We start from the raw sequence: 14,276 nt of genomic DNA on the forward strand, positions 1-14,276 counted from the left end.
TCAGAAGCCCCACATGTCCCCCTCTCTACTTTTTCTCTAAGATGACTCTTCCATAACTTGGCAAAAGTCAGTCAAATTATACTACTGAATAAGTGAGACCAGAGACTTCACATTCTACTCGAAACATATACTGAAATAGCAAGTTCTAGGTTTTTACACACTGAGACCCACTAGCTGACAAGGAGTACTGATGGGTAGTGATGCATCAGGGGGAGGAAAAAAAAAGGACATTTCTATTTCTGGAGTGACGTGAGAGAGCAACATTTGTAAATAATGGACAAAATATTTTACATGCGTCTGAACATTTGCAATAAACAATGCCACAGAGCCTACAAAGTTAAATCCTGCCTTACCTCTCTATCAAGCCCGGCTGCTACAGTGATAATATCACCAGTCTCATTGTTGATAGTAAACATATTTGGTGAGGGGCTGCTTGGGGCCTGTGATAAGATTCTGTATCTCAGCATCCCATTTAGTGCATTGGGATCATCAGCATCAATGGCGGTAACAGTCATCACATAGGTTCCTATCAGCAGAGTAAATAATTAGTGTTATATAAACAGTTCACTCAGATTACACAAGGTCACTTAAAAGCACAAAATCGGTCCAAACATTTACTACTTTGGATAAACACTGAACATTCCTTGGCTTACTAAAACAAATGGATTAGCTCTGAGACTGACTATTAATAAAGTAATTAAGATATGGAATACAAGATAAAAATACTTGTGTTTATAAAATATCCAATTTGCTTATTACTGAAAAAGCTCCATAAGCAATCAAAATCTTCAGTTCTTCCGTAAGCATATGTAATTAATGCAGTCTCTTAGCTTTAGTTTCCATGGTTGGGCCAAAAGAAACACTTTGTAACCCATGTTTAATTTTCAAATGCATGTGTGGGTGGGTACGTGTAGGACAGGGAGGGGGTAAGGAAATAAAAACAAAACAAAACAAAACAAAAAACCCAAAAAAACTTTTCCTAGATAAGTTCTACTCCTTTCAAGTGCCAAGTTAGCTCTGCAAAATGGTATTGTATCTTTTATGTTAACCTTCTTAAAAATGTCATGTTGTACTGCTACTGTTGAAAAGTGGCTTCAGTCACACAGACAGCATACATTTCTACCAACAAAGATTTCTTACCAGTAGAAAATCAGGCTGGGAGCTGGGGTGAACATGAGTTCAGCCCCCTTGCTGGAGAGCTACGCAGGCAAGCTCTCCAGCCAGGGGGGACTAGAGGGCTGCTCCTAGGGGAGCCTATTACTCAACAGCCAGTCTTCTCCCCTGACTGGGAAGGGGACAGTCTGTCAATAGGAAGTCCCCCAGCTTTCTAATCACCTCCTGGGAGAACCGGAGGCGCGAACTGGGTGGGGAGTCTCCCTTCAAAATGGAAAGTTTTCCTGGGGCTCCAGGAGGGTTCCTGCCATAGGTGAATGTCCCTCTGTCCCTGCCAATCAGCTGACAGTCAAGACAAGAGGAAAGTTTGCATACCAATCTCCTCTTGTAGTTATTTCAGATGAAACCTCATTTGACACATTATAGGGACCTGGATCCTATAACTGATGGCATGCGTGTATCCATTTACATCTTTTTTTTGTCAACAGCATAACTTAGGCCAAAGTCATTTAATATAATCAAAGTGTAAAAAAAAATGGCATTTAAAGTTTAGGTTTTAGTCAGTATTTGGGCCCATAAATACATGGACTGATTTTCAAAAGTAATGAGCACACAGAAGGTCAACACTTTTGAAAATCACACCACTTACTCAGGGATCTGTCTGTTACATTTAACTATCACACACACACACACACACATCACATAAATATTAAATATTGTGTGTGTATTTAATTTATACACAAAATATAACATTTAATTATTCAAATACTCCACACAGAATTTCCTGTGCATTAAGGAAGGTATTGACAAAAATAGTTTTACAGTATTGACATTTATTTTTTTAAAAAGGGACAGATTTAGGGTCACTGGTATCCTGCTTTAATATGCTACTTAATTAGCACTCAAAAATCTTTAGCATATACAAAAATCCAGTCACCATGGGATAAACAGAGACATTTTTTTCTCAACTATGTATCATACTGGTACTGTATAATTATCTTCTTTAGCTTTTATTATTATTATTTTTAATCTCCTGATGGCTTAGTCTACTTGTTTAGTCATTAGGGGAAAGTTATTTTACAAAAAATGGGAGTATTACAAGGTCACTACTCAATGATATACAACAAGCTAATCTTCAGTGAACTACAAAACAATCCTACAGTTTGGTATCCCTTAAAATATTTTTCTCATGGCTGCAATTCTGAATGGGGCCTTGGAGTGCTAGCAAAAGTAAATATTTATTATCTGTTTGTACAAAGAAAGCACTCCCTCCCCGTTCTCCCAGCCTTGTCATTTACTAGTTTGTAGAATGCTATTTTTCCTTGATATTAATTTTAGGATGCAAAATGTTACATTAAAATGAGAAAATGCCTAAATATTATCTGGGCTTTTTTCTGGTTGTACTCAGAATTCTCCTTGAATTTTTTTTAGATTCTAACTCTAATTTCTCCTCCAAAATTATCAAATATATATTTATAGCCCCACCTCCCCCCTGTACTACTGTATTTTACCTGGCTTTGATCCTTCAGCAACTGTCCCATTCCAAACCTGGTGTAAGAATTCAGGCCTATTGTCATTCATATCAATGACATTAATGACAATGTCAATAGGATTCTCCACCTGATTTCCATTTACATCCACTGCATGTGCTCTCAGCTGCAAAAATAATTAGGAATTATAAGGATTTGCAAAACATCTGAACGCAAATGAGATTAACACAGAATAAAGAATACTATTTTAAGCCCTTTGTTTCAGAATCTTTACTTGCTTCGCTATCGTGATCACCAACATTTTCAGTATACTCAGGGAGTCTTAGTAGATGGTGTTAAATACAAATCACTCGTGTGAATGTGGGCACGGGTATCAATTCTCTCTCTCTTCACATTTTGGTATTCTTTTTATTATTTTTTTCCCTTTCTAAAAATTTGCTTGGTCCAAGCAAAAAGAGAAAAATACATTTTTGAAAGGTTTACTCAAAAGGGACAGGTTGGTATAGGGTGGGTTTGAAGTTTATCGCAGCCTAATTTACACACTAAAAATTACTTCTAGAATAATATTATTGCCTAATGTTTTATAGACATATATTTCTTACCACTAATTACCACTGGAATGACTCCAGAACATGCAAAACTACACTTCGCTCAATTAATTGATGAAAAGGCAGAAGACCTTGTTACTAATCCATTTGGAACAAATATTGCTTCATTTTAATATATTTAGAAACGATATTATGGAAACACTATTGCAAAATCATTTCAAAAGCACGCTAAATGTTTAAAGTCTCAAAAAAGCATAAATAATTGTTTTATATTGCTTGAAGAGAACCAAAAGGCAGGGTGTAGCAAAACTTGTTTTCACTAAGCAACCCAAAAGTCTAAACACTACATTTTTTCAAAGTGATTTTAGGTGACCAACATGAAACATCTTAAAGGACCATGATTTTCTGAAAACACTGAACATCTTCAGACAGTCAAGCCCCTCCAAATTTGCCTCACGTTGGACAGATCTAAACCCTCTCAAAAATGGAACTATCTTTCAAAAATGGAAAATTTAGGTCTATGTCTTTATAGGCAAATCTTGTACATCTTTAGGCACTTTATTCAGGAGTAGGCTTCACTGAAGTCCATAAAGCATATTTCTTGGTGTATAACTGGTTTGGTTTTGTTTTTTTTACATATGCATATTAACATACTGCTTTTTCTGACTTGTAAACTGAGGCTGCAATTACCATGCTGCAGTAATTGTGTTGCTAAATTAGAGAACTGAAAGGTAAAGACTTAAAAGCTATAAATACGTGCGTAACATGGCACAGAGGACACAATAGTGGGAGTCTACTAAACAATTCCTAACCAGGAACAAGAGCTCGACCAGGAAATTGCCACAGAACTGGCTGAGGCTGCATGCTTTTGGTGCATGGCTGTCATGGAAGACTTCAACTACCCAGACATCTCATGAGAAGAGCACTTAACCAAACCTAAATGGTCACAAAGCTTCCTCACATGTGTGGACAAGCTCTACCTGACTCAAAAAGTCTATGGACCGACAAGAGGTAAAGCACTGCTGGACCTGGTACTGGCTACAGGGGATGATCTAGTCAGCAACCTAAGAATTGAAGGAAAGTTGGGAGATGGTGAGCATGAGCTGATCACTTTTACTATCCATCACAAAGCTGGCAAGTCAGTCAGCAATGCAGAAGTCCTCAGTTTTAGGAAAGCTGACTTTGATAAACTCAGCAGACTTGTCGTCGAGGTCCTAAGGGGCCATGACTTGACAGGGAGGGAGTCCAAGAGGAGTGGTTGCTCCTTAAGGAAGCAATCCTGAAAGCACAAGGGATATCCTTCCCATCTCAGAGGAAAGGTAGAAAAAGAGTACAACAACCCCCTTGGCTCAGCAGGGAACTCATGGACCTCCTATGCCTAAAAAGAGAGGATTATAAAAGATGGAAGACAGACATCACCACTAAGGAGGAGTATTCTGCTCTGGTTTGTACCTGTAGGGAGTGAACCAGGAAAGTCACGGTTGCAACCGAACTCCCAATGGCTACATGTATCAAGGACAATAAAAAGTCCTTTTTCAGATATGTGGGGAATTACAAGAAAAGCAAGGGTAACACTGGACCCGTGCTAAACCAAATGGGACAACTGACAACCAACACCCAGGAAAAAGCCAACCTGATGAATGGATACTTTGCATAAGTTTTTCATCAGCCCAAAGATACCGCCTTGCCTAGCATGATGCGGGATGGCCAGGGTAAAGGTAAATTTATACCCAGCATCAGTGAAGACCTTGTAAAGGGACACCTTGAGAGGCTGGAACCTTCAAGTCAGCTGGTCCCGACAGACTGCACCCCAGAGTACTGGAGCTGGCAGGCATCATAGCCCAGCCACTGGCAAAGATATTCAAAAACTCATGGTGGTCAGGTAAAGTACCTGAAGACTGGAAGAAGCCCAATGCGGTGCCCATCTTCAAGAAAGGAGGAAAGTAGATCCAGGGAACTACAGGCCCATCAGCCTGACCTCTATCCCTGGAAAGATTCTGAGGAGGGCGGGGGGAATAAAAGAAACCATTCTTGACAAGCTGGCTGATGGCAACACCCTGAGGGACAGCCAGCATGGATTTGTTGCGGGTAGGTCTCGCCTGACCAATCTCATCTCCTTCTAGGACCAGGTGACATATCACCTGGACAAGGGAGAAGAGATTGACATCATATATCTGGACTTTAAAAAAGCCTTCAATCTGGTGTCCCACGATCTCCTCTTAGAAAAATTGGCTAACTGTGGCCTCGGCTACATCACAGTCCGATGGCTGGGGAATTGGCTCCGAGGCCAGACCCAGAGAGTGGTAATAGACTGAAGTGAATCATCATGGCGCTCTGTGACCAGTGGTGTCCCCCAAAGCTCTGTCCTTGGACCTGTTCTCTTTAACATCTTTATTAACAATGTGGACACTGGCGTTAGAAGTGCACTGGCCAAGTTTGCCGATGACACTAAACTTTGGGGTAGAACATCCACACCTGAGGATAGGCTGGTGATCTAGGCTGACCTGGATAGGCTTAGAAAGTGGGTGGATATAAACCTGATGTCATTCAATACTGACAAATGCAAGGTACTCCACCTCAAGGGAAAAAAACCCGCAGCACACCTATAGGCTCAGCAGTGCTATGCTCACTAGCACCATGGCTGAAAAAGAGCTGGGGGTCATGACTGACCACAAGGTGAACATGAGCCACCAATGCGATGTTGCAACTGGTAAAGCAAAAAACAAACAAACTCTGGCTTGCATCCATAGAGGCTTCTCAAGTAAATCTTAGGATGTCATCCTCCCACTGTACTCAGCCTTGGTGAGGCTGCATTCGGAGTACTGCATCCGGTTCTGGGCTCCACAATTCAAGAAGGATGTGGAGAAGCTTGAGAGAGTCCAGAGGAGAGCCATGCACATGACCAGAGGGCAGGAGAACAGGCCTTATGAAGAGAGGCTAAGATCCATGGGACTCTTCAGCCTGGAAAAGTGCAGGCTCAGGGGTGACCGGGTGGCAACGTATAAGGGATGTGCATCAGGATCTGGGAGAATGCCTGTTCACCAGAGTGCCCCAAGGGATGACAAGGTCCAACATTCACATCCTCCCTCCAAGACTGTTTTAGGATGGACATAAGGAAAAACTTCTTTACTGTCTGAGTCCCCCAAGGCCTGGAACATACTCCCTCCAGAAGTGGTGCAAACACCTATTCTGGACTCTTAAGAAATGTTTGGCCACTTCTCTTGCTGGGATCCTTTGACCCTAGCTGACTTCCTGCCCTTGGAGCAGGGGGCTGGACTTGATGATCTTCCAAGATCCCTTCCAGCCCTAGTGTCTATGAAATCTATGAAAACTGTTGCTCGGAATTCCAAAGTTCTAACGAGGCCTCCCCAAGATACCCTAAACCAAGAACCGGGCTTCAGCCATGAATGGGAACTGCCAAATCCTCAGTACAGGAGAGAATCAAAGCTGCTCTTTGGAGGAGCCAAAAAGGGATGCTCTAAACCCACCCTACCCTAAAAACTCTCAAGGAATTGAGTTGCTTCCATGTCATTGTTGTGGTGGCCTCTGAAGCAGAAGACAACTTTCAATCAAAGCATGGTCTTCTGCTTCTCACAAAAATACTGTTTTCTTCTAATGCTGTACAAGTATTTGGTCTGCTGTGCCAATTTCTCTAAAGTAAAGAATCATCATGAACTGTCAGGCCTAATTTACTATTCTAATTCCATTAAAATGCTTCGAATTGCCCTGAAAATGAAAATCGGTAGTTTTTCTTCCCATCCATTTCTACCATTTCAATTGCTGTAATTCCAGTAGTAATTATGCCCAAGTGAAGTTGTTATATTAAAAATAGGCTTCTGTCAAACATACAATATGCTAGAATTCGTAATCAATAGTATAAATCAGAAATATAAATTATGGCATCCACATCTCAGTCATCTTTAAATATTACAAGTCACATTTGTTAAGCTGTTTCAACATGCTAGGAGGTCTTTTTATTATGTATAATAAGTACAATAAATACAAATGCAGTACAACTCTTTAAATCACTGCTTGGAGAAAACTATGCCAGATGCATAAGTCAAATTTGAAACAGATGTTAATCTTTGATCTGATAATCTGGTCTACAGTAAATTAAAAACTTACATGAAAAGAAGCTATTTGCTCCCGATCTAAAGGTTTAGTCACAGATAGTTGACCTGAGATGGGGTTGATGATGAAGATTCCTGTTGGAGGTTGGTCTGCTCCTGGTCCTGTAACACTGTACCTCAGCGACAGACTTTTATCCCGATCAGACCTAATCTAAGAGTCAAGATGACAATGCTCATATTAGTTAAACACAACACAATATTATAATTGCTTATGAAAGACAAAATTAATGTTAGTTTTTAATAGATTTCACTTTCAACAATATCATTAGGCTGAAACCTCTTTTACCAGTAAAAAAGTCCATTGGAAGTAGGATTAACACTAACACAAACACAATGTGGGCCTTTTTATTTGACAATAAGTTCTCCAGGAAAAAAAAACAAAAAACAGAAAAACAAAAATCAGACACAGGGATATTCTAAGATGCAAGTGGCCTTTCTTATAAATAGCTAGCTTTTCAAGATTTATTACTAAAAACAAAATAGTACCATATTTCACAATGTATAGGTTGACCCAGGTTTTCTGGTACAAAAAGTTAGGATTAGGATAGGCATAGTGTATATCTGTCAGGACTGGGCTCTATGCTTGGCTGGCATGGCCCCATCCCCTGCAAGCGGTGCTGCCTGGGCACCAAGCCCAGCCCTGTCCCAGTATCCTGTGAGCAGCACTGACGAGTGCCAAGCCTAGCCCGGTCCCCTGCAAGCCAGCACTGGAGTCAGCTGCCTTCCCTGCCCCCTACCTGCTATGGTGGCAAAGAGCGCAGTCTGCCCGGCCTGCCTGTATCATGCAACTCAGAGGGGCCAGGGCCAGGGCCAGGACCAGTGTTTGGCTGGTGCGGCCCAGGTAGCACTGCTTGCAGGGGCCGGGGCTGGTGTTGGCTGTGGTGCACAAGCCAAGCACCAAGCCTGGTCCTGGTCTCTTTGAGCGGTGTGACTGGGGAAGACTGAGCAGGCTACGCTCCTGACCACCGTGCGCAGGCAGGGGGCGGGGAACACAGCTGACTCCAACATCCACGGCTTCCCCTGGTGACGCATGAGTACGGCTAGAACTACAAGCTGCTGTGTACCGTGGGGTGGAGTCTGTGGGGGGTCCCCACAACTCCCTATGTTCCCTCACACACCACACACCCTCCCCCACACCCTGTGCACCTGAGCTCTATGCTCCCGCCGCCCCTCTGAGCATGGGCTTTGTGCTCACACCAGCCTCAGCCCTATGCTGTGCACTCCAGCTCCTCCATCCCCACTTCTTCCCTACCCGATGCCCTGAGCACTGCAGCAGGGAGACAAGGAGCTGCTGGATGCCAGAGAAACCAAGAATCCCAGTGGCTGCTGTTTCCATACCCTGGAAGCTAAGTACTGGCCAGGCCAGGCCCTGGATATGATTTATGAGTCGAGGTGGAAATTTAAGGGTCAATATTTGAGCTTCAAACCTTGACTTATACGCCGTGAAATACAGTACACGTTTTTAATGTTAGTACTATTGCAGAAAACCTAAAGAGGTATGCAGAACTTGTATTAATACTAAAATATACTGTAAAATAATTTGTGGAGAGGGCCAATGTTTACATTCCATTCTTATTTGCATTCCAGGGCCAATGTTAAGGACACTACATTGCTCTCTTAATGCTTGATACTGTATTTACCCAAATCCAAGTCTACCTCACATTTAAGATGACAACCCCAAAATTAGATTCAATACATGAAAAAAATAAACCAGTTATCATTTTTATGCACAGAATCTAATTATTGAAGAGCAATTTAAAATGCGTTCCCCTCACCACTGCTGCTTTCCCCACAAAAGGGAGAGGGGCCAAACCCCTGTCCCTTGCCCTCCCTGCCTGACTTCTGCAATCATTGCCCCATCCAAGCCTGCCCCTCTGCCACCTGTCCCTTACCCTCCTGCCCCTGCCCCCTCTGCCACTTGTCTCCCATCCCATGCCTCATGCCCCCTTGCTAACTGCCCCCACTGCCTGTTCACCCCACCCTCTTCTCCAACCATTTTCTGCACCCCAGGCCAAAACTTAAATAAGACAAGGCTGCTCCCCCCCGTGTTGACTGGTGGGAGGGAAGGAACCTCATCTTTGATTCTAGTAAATAAAAGGTTGCAAATTATTACTGTAACTGCTTGTGATCTCATAACTATTGCAGAAGAAAAACAGAATGATCCATGTAGGTCTTGGCTAACAAGTTAAGAGGAAACTGTACCTCTTGCTACCCCTTTATGTAAGTCACCTCCAAGTGTTCAGGCAAGACACAGCCAAGCCCATATCTGTTCCCAGTACACTCCTCACCACAACTTCTGGGGAAACTGAGTGCTGCTGGCAGAATTAACAGACTACCAAGCATTCTGTCATATGGAGTGTAGACAATGGATATGCCCCTTGCCATACATTTCTCAAGAAAAGGCAGTCTCTCTCTCCCGTGTGCCTTTGAACCACTCCCAATAAGCTTAGTACTGTCCCTTATTCCTTCCTCCCTACTCTGCTTGCAGGGACACATGCATGCACATACACCTCCCCTATTCCAACACTCACGAAGAGCAAGTGGGGAAGTTTCAGAGTATGTAGCCGAATAGCCAGTACAGTTACCACTGCCAGTTTTGTCCTGGTAGAGGTTCCTTCTACACAGGAAGAAATCACCAAGGCAACCACCGTCTCATTTTAAATCACTTTGTACAGAGTAAGGAACACAAAAAGAACTTGCCCGACCATAGAAGCTAGCAAAACATCTTCTGGATAGCTGTAATAATGGAATTCGGCCCTTAAGTGTTTAACAAGCAGGTGGATTAACAATGATGCCAGAAGTTTTCTTCCAAAGAATGCTGTAATCACATTTCTATCTTCTTGCTTCCTAATAGCCTTACCCTAACTAATTCCTGAGGAAAAGGCCCTCTGGAGTTTTCTGGTAAATTGATTGGAGGAATGACCCAGTCTCTCTTCTGTCTCTTTAGATGACTACTGTGCTTATATTCTTGCCACGGAAATACAATTTCTTCAATTTTCTTCTGGTCCTGTCCAAAGGAAATATTGAAATTAAATAGATATAGCAGGGGAATTAGTAGTATACATTGAAAAATGGGTTTGATACTCTCTTGTGACTGTCTGAAAGATGCTCTTTACTCCATGTTTATAAAGATGTCCATTAGGTTCACAGGACAATAGCAAAATGAGCAATATTATTTACATTTTTTCTATATAATATGACAAATGCCTTTTTTTCAGCATGCCAGTTGGAAAGAAAATAGAAGCATAAGCAATTTATTGCATGACACTGCTGTGTAAACTACTTTGCACTTTCTGGATATTAGTTAATACTGTGAAGAATTTAATAGTATGCCTTTTATATTTCTCATTAGTTGGAACTACAGTTCAGGTAATGTGTGTGCTACTGTACATTAAATTTAGATCTGGATATGCTAAAATATAATATGAGTTCCTAGAGAAGTTTAATACATGCTGGTATGGAATGTCTCAAATATTTATGACCCTATTAAATCCCATAGAATTAATGCTGTAATTATTTTAAACCTATGTCAGCCATGATGGATGCTGTAGATGACCCACTTTGCACAGTGGGCATTAATCTCTACAGGGTGTTAACTTTTCCTTTCTATTCCTCTGTACATCTGCAGTCACTGTAGCCTAAGTCTGGAGGCCTGTGTGCATAGCAGCAAATTATTTTCCTTAGGGATAAAACAAACAAAACCAATACTGATCCTCTTCCTGTTATTGTGGGGGGAAATATTTTATCCAATTAAAAGCATCTAAGTCTTTAAACCATTCCTTGTAAACTGAAGACTTGTTTCTCTTGCACACTGTGAATGGAGCAACTGGGCCTTTATAAAGGAACACTGCGCATCTCCTTAAAAATCCAACTAGTTGTTTACATATTAGGCTTTCCTAACAGGCATGACTACCTGCTTTCTTCACCAAAACTTGGCCCTAGATGTATCAAACATTAAAAAAAATAAAAAACAAAAATAAAAAATAACCCAAAACAACAAAACTATTTAGGACTAAGCCAATTTGCATCTGTGACTACTCTCAGAAATAATAAACCTGAATAACTAAATGCAATCAGTTTTAAAATGGATGCTTGGGTCTTTATGACTATTATTTTATATGGCTATTTCAACCACAATGGATGGAATTAACTTCTCTAAAATTTAAGATGAAAATAAAAATAATAGGAAAGAAAGTAGCTTAACAGGTGAGAGTAGTATAAACTTGAATATAAAATTATACTAAAATGAGTTTACTAGATTATTTATATATGGGTAGAGTCCATTTGTATTACTCGGTTTGGCTTATGGCAGTTTGCACCAAAGGGAGACTATCTGGAATTATGAATAATTTACATTCCCCAATTTGATTATGAAGGGACAAGACAAAACCAATCCTCTATGCCAGAAAGGCTTTCCTGCTAGCACTGTAAATCTACAGATTCCATCTAATAAACTTGATTGATGGATTCTAGTACAGAATTGTTTATTTTGTGGTTATATTTAACTGCTTGAATAAATACTGCACTGCTTTCAAGCAATTTAAAATAAAGAAATGACCACTTCCAATTTAAATTCAGGTATAAATCTCAAGCTGTATGTGAGCTTTCTATTTGTACAAATGATTTCTGGCTACTTAAACAGAGCTACAAAATTGTGTAATGTTGTTTATAGGACCAAGGCTTTAAACTGATTTATACGTTACTTACCCATTAGTGAGATGTTCAATGTGGAGGTGTATACCGGACGCAATGTAAAACCTATTTTCAGATATGTTTCCTAGGATGCATAAGCCTGTTTTACCTTAAGTGAATCCTCTGTAAATGCAGGCTCAAGGGTCAGCTTCACTGTCATTTGCCATTCTTCCTGGGTTTCTTTGTCTTTAGCATATACTATGAACTCAGTGGGATCTGTAGAAAGTTGAAAACTTCTTGCTGCATATATCACACCATCTTCACCTGCTGCAAAATCTTCTGGCTTACTGCTTTCAAACTGTACTTTTCTGTTTTCATCGCAGTTTCTAAATCTCGCTGTAAAACCAAACAAAACAATATCAAGAATGAAAACTGAAAAGATGGAGACTGCTTGAACTAAACCATCTGGCATTAGTTCAAAAACAAAACAAAAAAATCTTGGAAACATTCTCTGGAGACAAAACAAAACAGTTATTTTAGCAATTTTGCATACCCACATTTAGGAATTAAAAATCAGGGTCAGCCCATACAACAGAGGCATCCCTCTGAGCAGGAAGCCCTGGTTCAATTTTTTTGTTTCTCACTAATGAAGAAACGTATTCCTAAATAAATCAACCCTACTGCAAATTAAAGGACCAGAACTCACTGATTCTAAGTGCAACCCATCCTGTTTGGTCTTTGCTAGAACTATTATCATTAATATAACTATTTGTGGTAGCTCAGTGGTCCCAAACCCATAGCTCTCAGGCATCATGTGCTCTGACATTGCTCAGGACAACAGGAAATTATGGAATTTAAGCTAAGTTTGACAGGGAAAGCAAAGTCCGATGTTGACTGAAGTGTAACTATTGAGTAACAACTTGCTCTGTATCAGTCTATGAATCAGCAAAGGTTAGGGATCATGGAGGAAGAGCACTCAGGTGGTATCAAACGTGGTACGGCAATAAAATGAAAAGCTAAGGACTTTTTGAGTAACAGGAAAAAATTTCAGTCAAAGAGAATTTAATTTTTTTTTTTTTTTTTAAAGGAAGGTTTTCATATTCTGTGCAACTCTAAGGCAGAGGAGGACGAGTAAGTGCATAGAAGAACACATTTTCTATTTAAGACCCGTCTTAATCCCATTATAAACCCCCAAAGCTATGGAAAAAGATTCCCTTAAACTAGTTAAAATGCTAATCTGACCTGAAAAACACCCAGGAATTTAAGGAAACAAATTGTAAATGACAAATGCGTCTTAGAGTCCAGCTTCTCCACTGATAACGGGAAAGAATCGGTATCCCCAAAGGTCAGTTAGGAGTCCTAACTTCTATTCCCAAGTCTGCCACTGACTTGCCATAATATCTTGGACAGGTTACTTAAACATTCTGTCTCAGTCTCCCCACCTATGAATTGGACATGATAATATATGCTTATCCTGCTAGGGTTAATTCACATCATGTTCAATCTGTTTCACAACATTTAAAAACAGGTCTAAAATACACTACATGAATCCCATTTAACAAACACATTTTCCTATTGTTCTGCTCTCCTCTTTACTGTTTAAAAGATCCACAACAAAACGGGAAAAATGACAAAACCAACTATATGCACAGTGCTGTCAAATGCACAAAGTAAAGCTGAAAACAACAAAGATTTTTTTCCAATTACCTTCACTTCTAGTTATCTTCAGTATTACTTATAACAACATTAGGTAAAAATGGAATTGTGGCTTCAAAACTGATGATCATCCTTTAATGTTTTCAAAGCATTCTGAGATCTTTTGATTTTATGGGCAATAGGGGCACAATGCATTATTATGAAGGTTGTGCTGAAATGCAGATAGTGAATATGAATCTTACCCTTCTGCTTCATTTCAGTTATTGGACTTTTTACACTGCAGTGAGCCATGCACGAACTATTAAGCACCAAAAACTTAAAGGTTCCCTTCAAGAGAAATCACTGCTAAATGCCACCCATCATATGCTTTTTCTTTGAAACAGCAGTTAGAGGAAGGTACTGAGAAGGAAGATTATAATTTTTGCTACTTGAACTTTAAGAACTGGTTCTAACATTCAAATTACAGATAAAATTAGTTTCATTAATGATATTCTCCAAATATTCAGGTCTTCTCTATCCATCCTTTTAATCTCGTCACAAAAAAAAAAACAACTGTGAAAACCGCTCCTTTAGAAAACCTACATAAATATGTTAGAAAGCCAATTTTACAAAGGAAATTTTAAACAAAAACCAGCAGCTGGCTATACTGGAATGCAGGCCTAAGTCACTCTTTCAAGTGATCTCTGCCTAAGAGTTGGGGGGGGTGG

General features: G+C 40.3%; 1 protein-coding gene across 1 annotated transcript in view; it reads right to left on the reverse strand.

Annotated features, from left to right (window-relative positions):
• CDH2 (cadherin 2) overlaps positions 1–14,276 on the reverse strand; it is a 191,498-nt gene that overhangs the window by 58,018 nt on the left and 119,204 nt on the right. The window contains exons 6-10 of the mRNA XM_025214267.1: positions 12,083–12,309; positions 10,142–10,288; positions 7,277–7,432; positions 2,625–2,769; positions 354–526 (exon numbers count right to left, since the gene is read on the reverse strand). Coding sequence (XP_025070052.1) covers positions 354–526; positions 2,625–2,769; positions 7,277–7,432; positions 10,142–10,288; positions 12,083–12,309 — 848 coding nt within the window. The remainder of the gene's footprint in view (positions 1–353; positions 527–2,624; positions 2,770–7,276; positions 7,433–10,141; positions 10,289–12,082; positions 12,310–14,276) is intronic.

Source organism: Alligator sinensis, unplaced genomic scaffold, assembly GCF_000455745.1.
Source record: "Alligator sinensis unplaced genomic scaffold, ASM45574v1 scaffold117_1, whole genome shotgun sequence".
In the NCBI taxonomy this organism is placed as follows: domain Eukaryota; kingdom Metazoa; phylum Chordata; order Crocodylia; family Alligatoridae; genus Alligator; species Alligator sinensis.